A 14,578-nucleotide genomic window follows, 5' to 3' on the forward strand; every position below is an offset into this window, starting at 1 on the left:
TATGAAAGAGGACCAAACATTTGACATAATAATTGTTGCTTTACAAACATCAACATGAACTTTAAAAATCATATTTCGGATTATACAATTAAGAATGTTTTTTTTTTTTTTTGTATTTTGGATTGTACAATCCAAAATATAATATTTTATATTCTAGTCATGTTTTTGAAATATTTTGATATGTATAGTTTGAAATTGAAAATGAGAAGGGATAAAATGAAAATTTTAAAATTTATGGAGAAATGCACTAATAAAAGATGGTTGATGGTGGATAAAAAAATTAAAGAGTTGAGAGAGTTTCTCCATGTACCTCCATGATTTATTTTTTTACTTCTAAGTTATAGAAGATACTCTCATTTATTAAGGTGATAAATAGTTACAAGTGCAAAAAACACTCGACAAATCTCGAAATTCAATTGGATCTTTATTGGATTTTAAATTAGGTGTTTCTTTTCAATTTTTCTTTTTTAAGTTTATCTTATTTTGAATTTAATATATATGTTTTATTTATTTTTATTTGATTAATAATTCTATATATGAATTATAAATTTATTATGTTAAAAGTAAATTAAAATTAAAAAAGCAAAATCAATTTTGGAAATTTGATAAAGACAAAATTGGTTTTCAAAATTTTATTTTGCCAAAATCGACTTTGAAAATAAGAAGTTTCAAAGCAAGATAATTTTAGTATTTTAAAGAAAATTGAAGATACACGAAGAAACTCACAAGGCCGAAGCGAGGTACAATACTTAAAGGCCAACTGAATAAATTCAAAAGAGTTACTCCCTGCACCTCTTTATTTTTCTCCCTGCAATCTCACATTCCAAAAAACCTTTTTCAATAAATTTTGGAATCCATTGAAGAAAAAAAAAATCCTTTAATGAATTTCAAAATTTATTAAAATTTTTTTCAAAAACTTTAACGAATTTTGAAATTCATTGAAAGCTTGAAAAATTCTTCAATAGATTTCGAAATCTGTTGAGAATTTTTTTTTCTTAAAATTTTAAAATTCATTAAAAAAATAAGTGAAAGTGTGAGATTTTTTAAAATATAAAAGATAATTTTAATTTTTCTTTAAAAATATGGAGTGTGAGGAGAAATGTAGGATGGTGTAAAGAGTAATCCTCTAAATTCAAGGACTCATCTCTATACCCTTCTTGGATCTCAAATATATTTAACAATTAAATATACTACGATTGTATACACATCCTTAACCGATTCCAAGTGCCCTTACCTGGATTTTTCACTCATATGCGATACACATGTAATTGAATATCAGACAACACCAAATTTCTAAATTTGGTACACGCGTTTAACCTTTCTAACAAAATTTCATAATATGATTTATCAACGTATTGAATTTCAAAATCCATTTCACTTCTCACCTCCAAAAACTACAATTATCTACCTCCAAATTGTCATTCTCACACGGGAAAATCATCAAGTAAAGAAAAATACTTACCTTCAAAAAGGAGATGCATTTCACCAAAGATTGGCCAAGAGAATGAAAGTGCCTCGCTAAGGCATGAAAAACGAATGTCTATGGAATACCAATGAAAAAGAAATGGATGAAGAAGAAATGTAAGAGGAGGTGCAAGGAGGTGAAGGGTGTGAGAGTGTGATTGCGTCGCCAGGGAAGAGCATGTAAAATGGGTTTTAACCTTAGTCAAAGCTCAAAAGTCAATTTCGGAATTTAACAAAATTTTGGGGTGCAGGAAGAAAGCACTCGGGTGCAGGAAGACGCCTCCCTCTCTCCGTTCTGAATGGAAAGGCCCAAAAGAAAAAATGATCTCCCTTTTGGAGTTTCAGCCGTGACTTCAAGAGGAAGCTTTAGCCGTGACAAGGCAAGAACTCCACTACACTCACTCTCTTGATTCAAGCTGCACCTATTCAACCAAATACGGAGCCAAACTCCACCTTTCAAGAGGATGCTTCGAAACGACGACATCCGCGTCGTCTCCTCTGCCATCAAAATCCCTCTTCCTTCCAAGCGCCCAACCTGTCCTCTGCGAACGGCGCATTCCCACATCGCCAACGCCACAAACTCGTTTGCGCAATTCGTTAATTCGTTCGCGTCTCACTCCACCGAGTTTACTCGCTCCATCCTCCAAAAATCGTCGCTCCTCTGCTCCACGACTCTGTCCTTGACCGGCGACAGGAAGAGAGCATGTCCGATTCGGCGTCTTGCTTCGCTGTCTCTGGCGGAGGAGGCGCAGCAGAAGGCTCGACAGAACGAGGAGAGAGTGTTGATCAGTGAAGTGCTGGTTCGAAACAAAGACGGGGAGGAAATGGAGAGGAAGGACCTCGAGGCGGAGGCGGTGCAGGCTCTGAAGGCTTGTCGACCTAACTCGGCTCTCACAGTGCGCGAGGTACAAGAGGATGTGCATCGCATCATCAACAGTGGATATTTTTCGTCATGCATGCCGGTTGCGGTTGACACGAGAGATGGTATCCGATTAGTATTTCAGGTGGGTTCTGTGTTCTCTAGTTGAATAATGACAATTACGCATTGGAATTGAGATTACGTTTTAAAGTGATTTTGCATAGACTTTCACATTCTAGTTTTTTATGTTAAGTCTGAAACACTAACTGCTCTGATGTTAGTACAGCTTGACGGTATCCGATTAGGATTTCAGCTTCTAGGCGTGTTCTCTTCTGTCGTACAATGGTGGTTGTGCATTGGAATGAAATTTGTCTCTAATAGAATTACGCATTCTAGTGTTGTGTCTTTAAGTCTGTAAAATTGAGTGCTGTAATGTTAGTAAGCATGATGGTATCCGCTTAGTCTTTCAGGCATGTTCTCCTTTGTTGAATAATGGAGGTTAGGCATTGGAATTGAGTTGGTCACGTTAAGATGCTATTGTAATAGAATTTCACATTCCAGTGTTTCTTATGTATGTGAGTGAAACCACTTACAACTAGGTCAAAAGTTATAATTGATAGTCAAAGTGAACATATGGCCTTTATGCAACGTGATAATTGATGCAATCTGCAATAATCTCGCCCTCTATAAGTGTCTCTTTAGGAATCAAAGTTGTTGCCTTGCTTTGATACCAATTATTGGATTGAGCGTCATAGTTGATTCACAGATTGCAACTCTTTCTATATAAAAGTGTAGTGGCCTAATTTGATTGTGACTTTTGCCTACTTGACCTATGCCGCGGAACAATCGATGCACATTACAACAGTTTAAGTTTGCAGTATTGAATGATGCAACGTTAGTATGAGTTATCATGTCGAATTAGTTTCATGCATGTTGTCTTCTGTTGAACAATCTCAGTTAGCTATTGGAATCAAGATTTTATAAGGATTTTGTTGTTATTTGAATTGAATTTTGTATCCTAGTGTTGCTTATTCATGTTTGCAGTATTGAGTTATGTAATTAGTAGTGATTTCTTGTGGAATAAGGTAGAACCAAATCAAGAATTCCAAGGGCTGGTATGTGAAGGAGCCAATGTTCTTCCGGCTAAATTTCTAGAGGACTCAATGCGAAATGGATATGGTAACTTTTTCTTCATTCTCCATATCCATGCAGTTGTTTGTACTGTGCATGTTGCTCAAGTTTGACATTTACTGTATTCAGGTTAACATGCTGTGTTTTGCAGGGAAGATTATTAATTTGAGACGACTGGATGAAGCAATATCTTCCATTAATAACTGGTACATGGAGCGTGGTCTTTTTGCCATGGTAAATTCTCCTTAATTTCTGGTCAAACTTCACATCTAATATTGCTCCTGCTCGGTTGGAATCCAAAATTTAGATCCATCTTTCAGATTTTTAGTAGCCTATGTTGCAGTAACTATCACAATATTATATCATTCAACTTCACTTGCCTTCTCTAACCAGTGTTATCAATGGGGATTGTCTTTTTTCTTTTTTCCTTGTTTTGATCATTGCATTAGGTTTCGGCTGTGGAGATTCTGTCTGGAGGTATTCTTAGATTACAAGTTTCAGAGGCTGAGGTCAATAATATTTCCATACGGTTTCTTGACAGGAAGACGTAAGCACCTTCTTTCAATTTGATTGACAAACACAAGTACTCGTGAGAGGACAAACGTACCTGCAATCTTTTAGTTATGATTTATGTTGAGTTTTTTTTACCAACTTGTTTTTCTACCTGTAGAGGTGAGATTACTGTGGGAAAGACTAAGCCAGAAACAATACTTAGGCAAATAACAACAAAGAAGGGACAGGTAATTCCTTTATCTAGCACTGGGCACTCCTGCTGATGACGGTTCTTAGTTTAGTTAGCATTGAAAGTTTATCAAGAGGTAATATAAATTTAATTTTGTGTAACACTGTGAATCAAGCTAAAGCATGAGGATTTATCATCTGTGTTGTGTAAGTTTAAAAGGTGGAGTGTGGCATTATTTTATCAAATTTGGTTGTCAATATTCTCTGGTCTGTTTGATGGTAATTGGACATTGGTATTGTTCGTAGTTCATCAAAGGGATATTTTCAGATGTGTCCTTTTCTCTTTTGGGAAACATGCCTCTTTGAATTCGCATTCTTATTAAGAAGGAGCCTCCTTGAGTTCACATTCATACTGAGAAGTATTTGGGCATTACCCATCTATATTTTCAGGTCTACAGCATGCTTGAGGGTAAAAGAGATGTAGAAACTGTATTAACTATGGGAATCATGGAAGATGTTAGCATTATTCCCCAACCAGCTGGTAATGTATTCATACTAAAAATGGACTTTAAGTCAAGGAAAATAACTGTTAAATTATGGCAGTTTTATGTTCTAGCCAAACTGATGGTAAGTTGTGATGTATTTTCTTACGAAACCCTGTGTAAGTATAATTTTTTTATTCAGCATTTTATATTGTACCAAACTTGACTCTGTATAAATGATTATAAAATAAAGTGAAGAATTTTTCATGCCAACCTAGGGAGAAACTAGGAAACTAAGTTAATGAAAACTGAAGAAGGCAAACAAAGAAAGAAATGAAGAAAGGAACTAAGATTTTATTATGACAGAAAACCTGTATATTTTTTACAGAATTATAGGGATGAATTTCCCAATCTAGAAAATATAACTCTAATCCACTCAACAGTCAGCTGTTCCTGAGGGACTGCACCTCCCATGCCAAAGGCCCTAATTCCCTTACAAATGACAAGATGATCTGTATCTTGCCTCCCCCTTGAATTTTATGGGCAAGATGCCTTATTTAAACAATTTAACCTACTTCTGACTTACCAATCTAACTGCTTGTGAGTTGCTAATATATCATAACTAAACTTCTTACATGGGTTATATAACAAATTCAATAGTTTCAAATGTAAGTTTTTTACCTTTATATACAGTCAACTAGAGCAAACCAGGAATATAATAAGTTGCAGTGTTCTGCAAGTGTCCCAATTTTTTTCTTGATAATTTTTATTCATGTAATAACATTTGACAGTAAGGTGCTATATATGATACCTACTAATCCTCGTTGAATATCCAGAAAATGAGAATTTTGGGAAATTTTCTGTATATTGGAAAATTAGGTAAGTGAATTTTAGGTTTAGAGTTTGAGTTTACAATTGATATTTATTGTATAGAGATCAATAACCTATATTGTTAGAATAAAATCAGCTGTTACAGATTTCTAAGGGATTAGGGGTTTACATATGGGAAATTAGGATGATTGATTCCTAATTATTAGGTGTATTTATTATAATTGATTTTGTATTATGCTATAAAGACATATGGTATGCATTAGACACAAATTCATTCAGAACATATACAATTCTATATGGTATCAGTAGTTTAGGTTCAAGATATGGTTTCTCTCCTTTTTTCGGGTGAACAATACCCTCCGCGACCCCTGTGTGCCCCTTTTTTCTGTCACCGAGTATCTTTTTCCCCTGGTGACCACTGCGATCGAGACCGGCTTCCTATGACGACCACCGCCCTTCATTCACCGCTCCAACGGGATCGACCGGCCATCAGTTGTTACAGATTTCTAGGGAATTAGGCGTTACACAGTATGGGAAATTAGGATGATTGATTCTTAATTATTAGGTGTATTTATCATAATTAATTTTGTATTATGCTATAAATACATCCTGTGTGGTCTGCATTAGACACAATTTATTTGGAACATATACAATTTTATATAGATGAAGTCTAATCTGTCAGTTGCTACAATCATAAACACAGTTCACTGATTTCAATTGCACGGGATGAAGAGGTGACGCATTGAGTCAATTTGTCTAAAAGGAAAACAGAGGACTGATGTGATGTCACTATCTTCAACTGATGCTGTGAAATGGAAAATAATTATATTCTTGAAGTGACTTAATAACCTTTATTTGTCTTCACCCACTAGATCCTTAATATCCTCTCAAGTCTAAACTTCTGCATCTTGTTTCTTTGGCATGATATAGATACAGGGAAGGTTGATTTGGTGATGAATGTGGTGGAACGTCCAAGTGGAGGATTTTCTGCTGGTGGTGGGATATCAAGTGGGTAAGTGATTCTAGTCTTCATGCATTACGCTTGCCTCCTAGTTTTTTATGAAATTCTTGATAATACTGTTAACTCCCCTAATTTTAATTTTGACAAGGCAATTATTCCTTTGGTTTTTTATATCATAGACAGCCCTGATACTGTCTTTTGTACATCACCATTTTGGTGATAAATACACATAACAGATAGATGGATGGTTTTATTTCCAGTATTAGAGGGGCCAGGTTGACTCTGTTTATTGCTGCTTTATCTGAGTATCTGACTTGGTATTTATTTTTGCAGGATTACAAATGGTCCACTAAGAGGGCTTATTGGAAGGTGACTTTATTTTATATTTATGTGATATGTTATAAGTTGATTCTCTGACTCTTGCTATCCTATTATCCCCTTTATTTAAAGCCTAGTTTTTACTTTAGTGCAATTGGAACCAAGTTAAGGGTTATTTGCCTCCGGTCCTCTCTTGCTGTCTCTATATACTGAGTGGTATGCGGTTTTGTGATAGTGGCAAGTGGTGAATATGCAGTTGTAGTTCTAACTCTAAGCATGCCACTAACAAATGCATAATGTTGCGGGGATAAAGCTTGGTTGGAATTTAGTTGATATTAACTTTGGATAATTTATCTTGGTTTATCGGTGCTTAGTCAGCCAAATTAAGTTGTTTTTTTTTGCTGTAATTTATGGTCCAACTGCAACTAGTTGTTTTCTTTGTTCTTTTTTAGTGATCCATTTGATTCTATTTTATTACATTGCAGCTTTGCTTATTCTCATCGGAATGTTTTTGGTAAAAACCAGAAGCTCAATATTTCTTTAGAGAGGGGCCAGGTTGACTCGGTCTATCGAATAAACTACACAGACCCTTGGATTCAAGGAGATGATAAACGAACATCTAGAACAATAATGATTCAGGTAAATTCTGAAGGTTGATTTGTCTGAACATATTTTTGATGATTGAATGTTGAAAACTGTACTTTTTGATATTCAAATAATTTTACTTCAGAATTCAAGAACTCCCGGAACCATTGTTCATGGTAATGCGGATGGTAACGGTAGCCTGACCATTGGCCGCATCACAGGTGGTATAGAGTTTAGTCGCCCAATCAGGCCAAAGTGGAGTGGAACAGTGGGACTTGTTTTTCAGGTGCTTCATTGGCAATTTTGACAACTTTTGTGTGTGTTATCTTTTTATTTCTAATTTAAGTCCTTCACCTCTCGCTTTATAAATACCACTTGTAAATTGATTAGTTGTTTTGTTTAGTTAAACTATGAAATCATTAATCAGATTATCTCTATCATAAATGAAATGTTACTATAATATATAGATTGGCTATCTATTTATACTACTGATATTTTCCATTCAAAATTCCTATATCATTTCAGCATGCTGGAGTCCGTGATGAGAAAGGTATTCCTATCATTAAGGATTGCTTCAGCAGTCCTCTTACTGCAAGGTTATAATCTGAATAATGCTGAGAGTATTATTATCATGACTTTGTGTGGTTGTTTCTAACTTTTGTCAAACTTTCTTTGTAGTGGCAATACTCATGATGAGACCTTGCTTGCTAAACTTGAGACTGTTTACACTGGTTCTGGCGACCATGGCTCTTCTATGGTATGCTCTGAATGGATCAAGGTCCTTCTGTTTAAATTTACTACTATGTTTCTTATCAAGGATTGGTTTTTCAGTTTGTCCTTAACATGGAAAAGGGACTTCCTCTTTTGCCTGAATGGCTGTCCTTCACTAGGGTGAATGCACGTGCTAGGAAAGGTGTTGAGATTGGTCCTGCACGCCTTCATTTAAGGTATGAAATACGCACCATCAAGTCAACCCTGTCATTGAAAGTAAAAGGAATGCCTTGTTTACACTTTAAATTACAGCAAAACAGACTATCTTATGCTTTACCTACTTTAATTGGTTCACTGGTAGTATCTCTGGTGGTCATGTGGTGGGAAATTTTCCTCCCTATGAAGCTTTTGCCATTGGTGGAACAAACAGTGTGAGGGGCTATGAAGAAGGAAGCGTGGGCTCTGGTCGATCATATGTTGTTGGCTCTGGAGAAATTTCTTTCCCCATGGTATTCAAAATTATCACGCTATTTCTTGCTCATTCTTGTCCAGCATCTTTTGTTTACCTATGCCTGAGTTGTGCTTATCCTAATTTTCATGATTTCATATCTGAAATTTGTTTGAGTTGTAATTTCTGGGAACTGGAGTGACATGTTTTCAGAATACTAATAGAAGATGGCCTGGAAAATATTTGAAATAAGTGTATGAATTTGATTGTATGTATGTGTTATGTATAAACACAAAAAAAGGATGGTATTTTCTGGTGTTAAAAGTGGGCAAAAAACAAAACAAGAAACAGAATATTCTGTAAAATTTCTGCAGAACCTTATTCCTTTTCTTCTGCCAAAAGTTGAACATGATGTCATTTAAATATTGCAAATTGTAGCAAGCAATTGGATTTTTTCTCTCCTGTTTTTACTGGCCTGGTCTTGTCACCTCCAATGATTTCCATTTAACTAACAGTAGTTTTTCAACCAGACATGCCTGAGAATGAGAGAATTTACATAGAATTGAACATGATTGAACCAATAGGTCAATTAGGTGTAAGTGCTGCGCTGAGAAAATTTGCTATGATCTCAAAGATTACTTGGAGAAATTGCTCAACTTCAAACACTGAACATCTCACAGTTTACCAAATGTAAACTCTAAATATATTTCAGTTCTATTTGGACGAATTTCTCCATAAATATATTCTATTTTATTTTGTTAGAAACCACAGTTCAACTGATGTAGACCAAGACAACTTGTTTTTGCCATTAAGCTTATCTGAAGTAATTATGGGTAACCCAGAAAATGAGTGGACAGGTTCAGATGCCTTTTGCTGATAAGAAATAAAGAGCATAGGGGTAAAAAAGGAACTTTCAGGTGCTCAAATGGGGGACCAAACTCCAATCAGAGGAAAAGTAGGTTGGAACAAGGAGTAGAAAAGCTAGTGAGAGCAATGGAGGTGGAGCAATGTTGTTCCGTGACCAAAAGGCACATGCCTTGTTTGGCCACCAAGGATTGTGCGTGGAGGAATTTGCCTCCTTGACTTGTGGCGTTCCCCATCCAGATCTGATGCTAGTTGGTGGCTAGCAAGGTAGACGATGACTACTAGTTTTTCCGTTGCTCAATGAAATTAACACAACCAGGTGCTTGTCTGAGAGAAAGGCATCAGTGAATGGTGGTGTACAGCAGAAACTTATCAAGTGGCTAATAGAGTGAGATTGGCACGACACACTTTGATGCCAACTTGAGATAAAGTATTGAAAAAATGCTTGAGAGTGTGTATCATTTCTTAACTCATTCATTTGTGGGAGTTTCTTACATAAAAGATATAGAAAAGTAATGCTTAATCCTACCATAGAGATCAGATGGGGAAACTATGCAAAGTCATTTTGACAATGACTATAGTAGGAAATCCTGGGATCATTTCATGTCAGAAAAATCTTATGCATTTGATATCTTTAGGAAGACCAATATTATGGTTGAAAAGGACTCTAGAAACTATTTATTGTTTGAGAACTGATAGAGGTGCAGAGTTTAATTCTTAAGAGCTTAGCAGCTTTTGCAGCAGCAATGGCAGTAAAAGGAACCTTACTGCAGCTTAGCACGCAAAATAGTGTATCTGAGAGGAAAGTTAGAACTATCATGATCATGGCAAGAAATCTGTTGCCTGAAAAGGGAGTTCCTAAACAGTTTTGGCCAGAAGCTTGAAATGGACAATTTATGTGCTCAATAGAACTCCTCCTAGACTAGCTATGAAAAATGTCATACCTGAGGAGGCATGCAATGGCATCAAGCCATCAGTCAAACACTTCAGATTGGTTGTATTGCCTATGCTCATACTCCAGATTCTCAAAGGAAGAATTTAGATGACAAAAGTATCAAGTGTGTGCACTTGGGAGTGAGTGAGGGGTCTAAGGTTTGTAAGTGATATGAGCATACTCCAAAGAAAGTCATTATTAGTAGGGATGTGATATTGGCTGAGACGGAAAAATGGAATTGGAACAAGGGAGAAATAGAAGAAAAGAAGAATCTAGCATAATGTAAAGATGATAATGACAGTTCAGAAAGGGAAAATGCAGATATTTAAGCTGCACAAGACGCTGATAATGAAGATGTAAAACCATAACCAGGATATCATAATTCTCGAGCTGCTGATTCACCAAATCAGAATATCAAAGCCATTCTAGCTCTTGCTGAAATCAGAAGATAAGATTTACAAGTTGACAAACGCATTGTAAATCCTCAAGCAAGCCCCTGAAGCATGATGGTACAACAAGATATTAACACCTTTTTCGTTCGGACAGGAAAAGGAAGGCAAGTTGCTAAATGTGAGTCTATATGTGGATGATTGGATTTTTACTGGGAATAATGAAGATGTTTACTTAAGTCAAGCAGTCAATGAAGGAGGAGTTTGATATGAAAGATCATAGCAAGATGAAGTGTTTCTATGGCATAGAATTAACACAAAATGAGGAGTGGATTTTCATCTGAAAAAAATGTAGAGGTGCTGGAACAATTTGGCAGGGAGAAAAGTTCCTCTGACAAATTCTATAGAACCATGTTGCAAACCTTCAAAGGATGAAGATGGGGAGGTAGTAGATGCATCTCTGTACTAGTAAATGGCCAGAAGTTTGATATTCCTCCTCACTGCAACCAGATCAGACCTGATGTTTGTTGTATGCTTGGTCAGCAGATATATGATGGGACCTACAAAAATGCATCTGATTGATGTGAAGAGGATTTTCAAATATTTGAGAGGCCTAACTGAATTTGGGATCACGGACAGAAGAGGAATGGCTAAGCCTTTAAATTTGGAATCCTTCTCTAGCCTCAGAAGCAGATTGGGGATGATAAAGTTGTATAATTAAACTAAATTTCTTGCTTAACATTCAGCTTAAGGGAGAATTTGTTATTTAGTTTCTGTTGTGTTTTATTAAGCCGTTAATTGGTCTGTATCAGAATTAATTAGTATTTGACTGTTTTGTTAGTTTTTGTATAGCATTAAGGTCTATAAAAGGTTCATGTATGGTCAATAAAATTACTGAATCTTTTACAGCTAAACTAGAGTTTCTAGATTCCTAACTGTTTACTAGATATCTAACATGTTTATGTGTCTACTCCCCCCATGTTACTTCTTTCTATGGATTGTCGGGTCAGGTTAAGCCCAGAACTAAGTATGCAGCCACACATAATTTGCAAATAGTTATGCATATGTATCGAAATGGATGATAGAAAATTTATTTCCGTTGTCCCTGTAATTTGAGTCACTTATCTTACTGTTTCTGTTTGCAGTACGGGCCAGTGGAAGGTGTTATATTTTCTGACTATGGAACTGACCTTGGTTCAGGCCCAACTGTACCCGGTAAGTTTTCATTTCGTTTCTTTGTTTGCTTTTTTTTTTCTTATTTTAATATTGTTCTTTCCTTATTTGTGTTTCACGATAATAATTAAGATCATAGCTGTCGTTAAACCTTTCTTAACAAATTGGGAAGTTTATTCATTGGCTGTTATTTAACTCAATCAAGGAGACAACCAAGCACACAACAATCAAAAGACTGAAGTCATTTACTAGCAGAACAGCATTTGGCTTATCCTTGTGCTCTGACTCCTTTAAATTACAATATCCACAATGTCATTCCTCAAAAGTTAAACAGTTCATGAGCTTTCAACTGTTTTGTCTCAGTTGGTAGTATTTCTCTACGTGTATGCTGATTTTGTTCATGCTGTTCATTAATAAGGCACATATTTGGTGTTTTGGTTTTATATTAGGTGACCCTGCTGGAGCAAGGAAGAAACCTGGCAGCGGATACGGCTATGGGTTTGGCATCCGTGTGGAATCGCCTTTGGGTCCTTTGCGCCTTGAATATGCCTTTAACGATAAGAAAGACAGAAGGTTTCACTTTGGAGTTGGGCACAGAAATTAAATATCGGGAGACAATTCTTACCAGCTGCTTCTTGGTCGTTGTATATAATCCCTCCCTCCATCCTTTTGTAGGTTGCATGGCCCTTTCCTTACTCGAAAAAAAAAAGCCTATGTATCTTTTTTCGATTATAATATTACTCAACTGCCTTGATCCCCTTAAGTATATCTTAAAGCTATTATGATTAAACGACTCCTTTTTTAACAGGGATGTGTATACCAGTTAGAAGGGAATTGCTCTCTCTCTCCTGTGGATTTTTCACATGATAGGGACAGAAGGACACTAAGGAAACTACGACCCACTGATTTTAATACAGCTCCTATGAGTATGTTCCATGTTTTTTGCATTGTCTATATCTTCACTCTTCTGTCATTCGAAAATCTTAATATTATATATACTTGTATTGTGGTAAAATAAGCTAAACACGTTCAGGCACTGACTAGTTAGCTTGTCTTGCCCATTGGCACACGTGAAGGGCATTGTGAAGGAACAAAGTTTCATGATTCGTAAACTTTGGTGGGATTTCGTACTCTGAAATTATTCGTAAACGGTATAGAATGAATATACGCATGACGTAAACATAAAATACAAGAATTTGAACGCAAAGCATAGGAAGGATAGTTTTCTATTATAAAGTATACTTTCTTTTGAAGAAATCTAAAGCTATTTGATTAAACTGAAAGGGTACTAATAAAGACAAATAGTGAATATTGCTATTTTTTTAATGCCTTAAGAACTATATTTTAATGTGTACCTGCTATATTTTAATCCAGTGTTTTTGAACTAGATACGATCTCACAAGCAACCAGTGGTATAGAATAATTAAAAACTAAATGTTAGCAAGTTTTATGAATCTTGTCGAAGAATCTCACATAACTACATGAATATTTTTCCTGTGTAAAATGACAGTACTGAGGTTTGAATTTAGGCATGCTAATTACTTTAACTTTTCCACAACCAAACCAACTTTAGTGAGTTTATTTCTTAATCTATATTAAATGTTGGATTAATATTCCCCTTAATCTCAAATTGCGATGTTACTTACATTAATTATTAATTAAATGGTGTTTTTAAGTACTACTTCGTTGAGAAATACAGAAATTAGTATTTTTACCGAAAATTGGGGTACCTATAGTTTTTAATTTTACTTGTAGTTAAACAGTGATTATCAAAACCGTTTGGATTGATTGAATTTGGAGTTAAATATAAGAAGAGATGAAGAATCATTATACTGCGGTGTTGATGATAAACACCGACAAACAAAAGACAATTTGAATGACCTGGAAAATGTGTTATCTGCATCATGCTGAAAAGACCCAAACCAACAATGAGGTAAGCCAAGAAAGTGACAAACCAGTTAGACTTTTATAGAAAATATTCTGATTAAAAAAATAAAATAAAGGAGTTAATATGATCGTGTTGTGGTACTTAAATTTAGGCTAAGCTTATAAAAATTGAAATTTATTATTTCAAATTTTAATATATTTTAGTTTCAAAATTTTAAAAATAAATTAATATAGTCTTTTTAAATTACAATGAAAATTTAAAATAATTTCATTTATTCATTTTTAAAGTTTAAAATTAAAACGTATAAAAAAGAACAGAGTTTTAATTTCTCATTAAAGATTACAAACATATTGCACTTAAAAACAAAATTAAGTATTAATATATTTAATTTTTATATAATAAAAAATATTACAATTTTAATATAATAATTTTAATTTTAATTTTAATTATAATTTAAATATGTATTTGATTTTTGTCACGTGTTTTATTAAATAAAAATATTAAAATTAACATGTAATTAATTTTAATAGTTTTAAATTTATAAAAAAACAAAACGCAAAAGATTTCATTTGTATATCAATATTGTCTTTTTTATGAATATGTGAAATTTAGTAAAAAATAAAAATATGTTTAATTTTATTTTAAAAATTAATTAATATGCTAATTGTTAAAAGTTAAATATATATTCTTATTATCTTTGCCTTAAACAAAGTTTTTATGAACTATCACTCAGGTCATGGTGATATTTGTTTAGTGTGTTGTTAATGTATATCTTCACATAGAACTTAGTTCACTTTTTTTTTTTTTTTTTACTTTTCCATATGACCCTTCAACGTTTTAATTATAAATATAATAAATT

General features: G+C 34.5%; 1 protein-coding gene across 3 annotated transcripts; it reads left to right on the forward strand.

Annotated features, from left to right (window-relative positions):
• The first annotated feature begins 1,808 nt into the window (after positions 1–1,808).
• On the forward strand, positions 1,809–12,874 carry OEP80 (outer envelope protein of 80 kDa). Of its 3 annotated transcripts, none has more exons than XM_047297773.2 (17): positions 1,809–2,468; positions 3,409–3,502; positions 3,606–3,688; positions 3,904–4,001; positions 4,125–4,194; positions 4,586–4,676; positions 6,379–6,460; positions 6,743–6,778; positions 7,213–7,366; positions 7,458–7,598; positions 7,838–7,908; positions 7,991–8,069; positions 8,144–8,259; positions 8,385–8,532; positions 11,804–11,873; positions 12,281–12,475; positions 12,640–12,874. In XM_047297773.2, the coding sequence occupies exons 1-16, from the start codon at positions 1,929–1,931 to the stop codon at positions 12,433–12,435; spliced, it is 2,028 nt and encodes a 675-aa protein (XP_047153729.1). In that variant the 5' UTR covers positions 1,809–1,928; the 3' UTR covers positions 12,436–12,475; positions 12,640–12,874. The 3 variants fall into 3 exon arrangements, 1 of the variants encoding a protein (XP_047153729.1); XR_007027769.2 differs by having other exon boundaries at positions 1,811–2,468; positions 12,281–12,506; XR_007027768.2 differs by having other exon boundaries at positions 1,812–2,468; positions 12,281–12,502.
• Positions 12,875–14,578: the final 1,704 nt, after the last annotated feature.

Source organism: Vigna umbellata, chromosome 6, assembly GCF_029865625.1.
Source record: "Vigna umbellata cultivar VRB3 chromosome 6, Vumbellata_1.0, whole genome shotgun sequence".
In the NCBI taxonomy this organism is placed as follows: domain Eukaryota; kingdom Viridiplantae; phylum Streptophyta; class Magnoliopsida; order Fabales; family Fabaceae; genus Vigna; species Vigna umbellata.

Excerpts from the sequence above, each read along its gene's own strand:
- OEP80 (XM_047297773.2), top strand. The coding sequence starts at position 1,929 with ATGCTTCGAAACGACGACATCCGCGTCGTCTCCTCTGCCATCAAAATC. Across the intron at positions 6,779-7,212 it reads CTAAGAGGGCTTATTGGAAG|CTTTGCTTATTCTCATCGGA; the intron begins GTGACTTTATTT and ends ATTACATTGCAG. Across the intron at positions 7,599-7,837 it reads CAGTGGGACTTGTTTTTCAG|CATGCTGGAGTCCGTGATGA; the intron begins GTGCTTCATTGG and ends ATATCATTTCAG.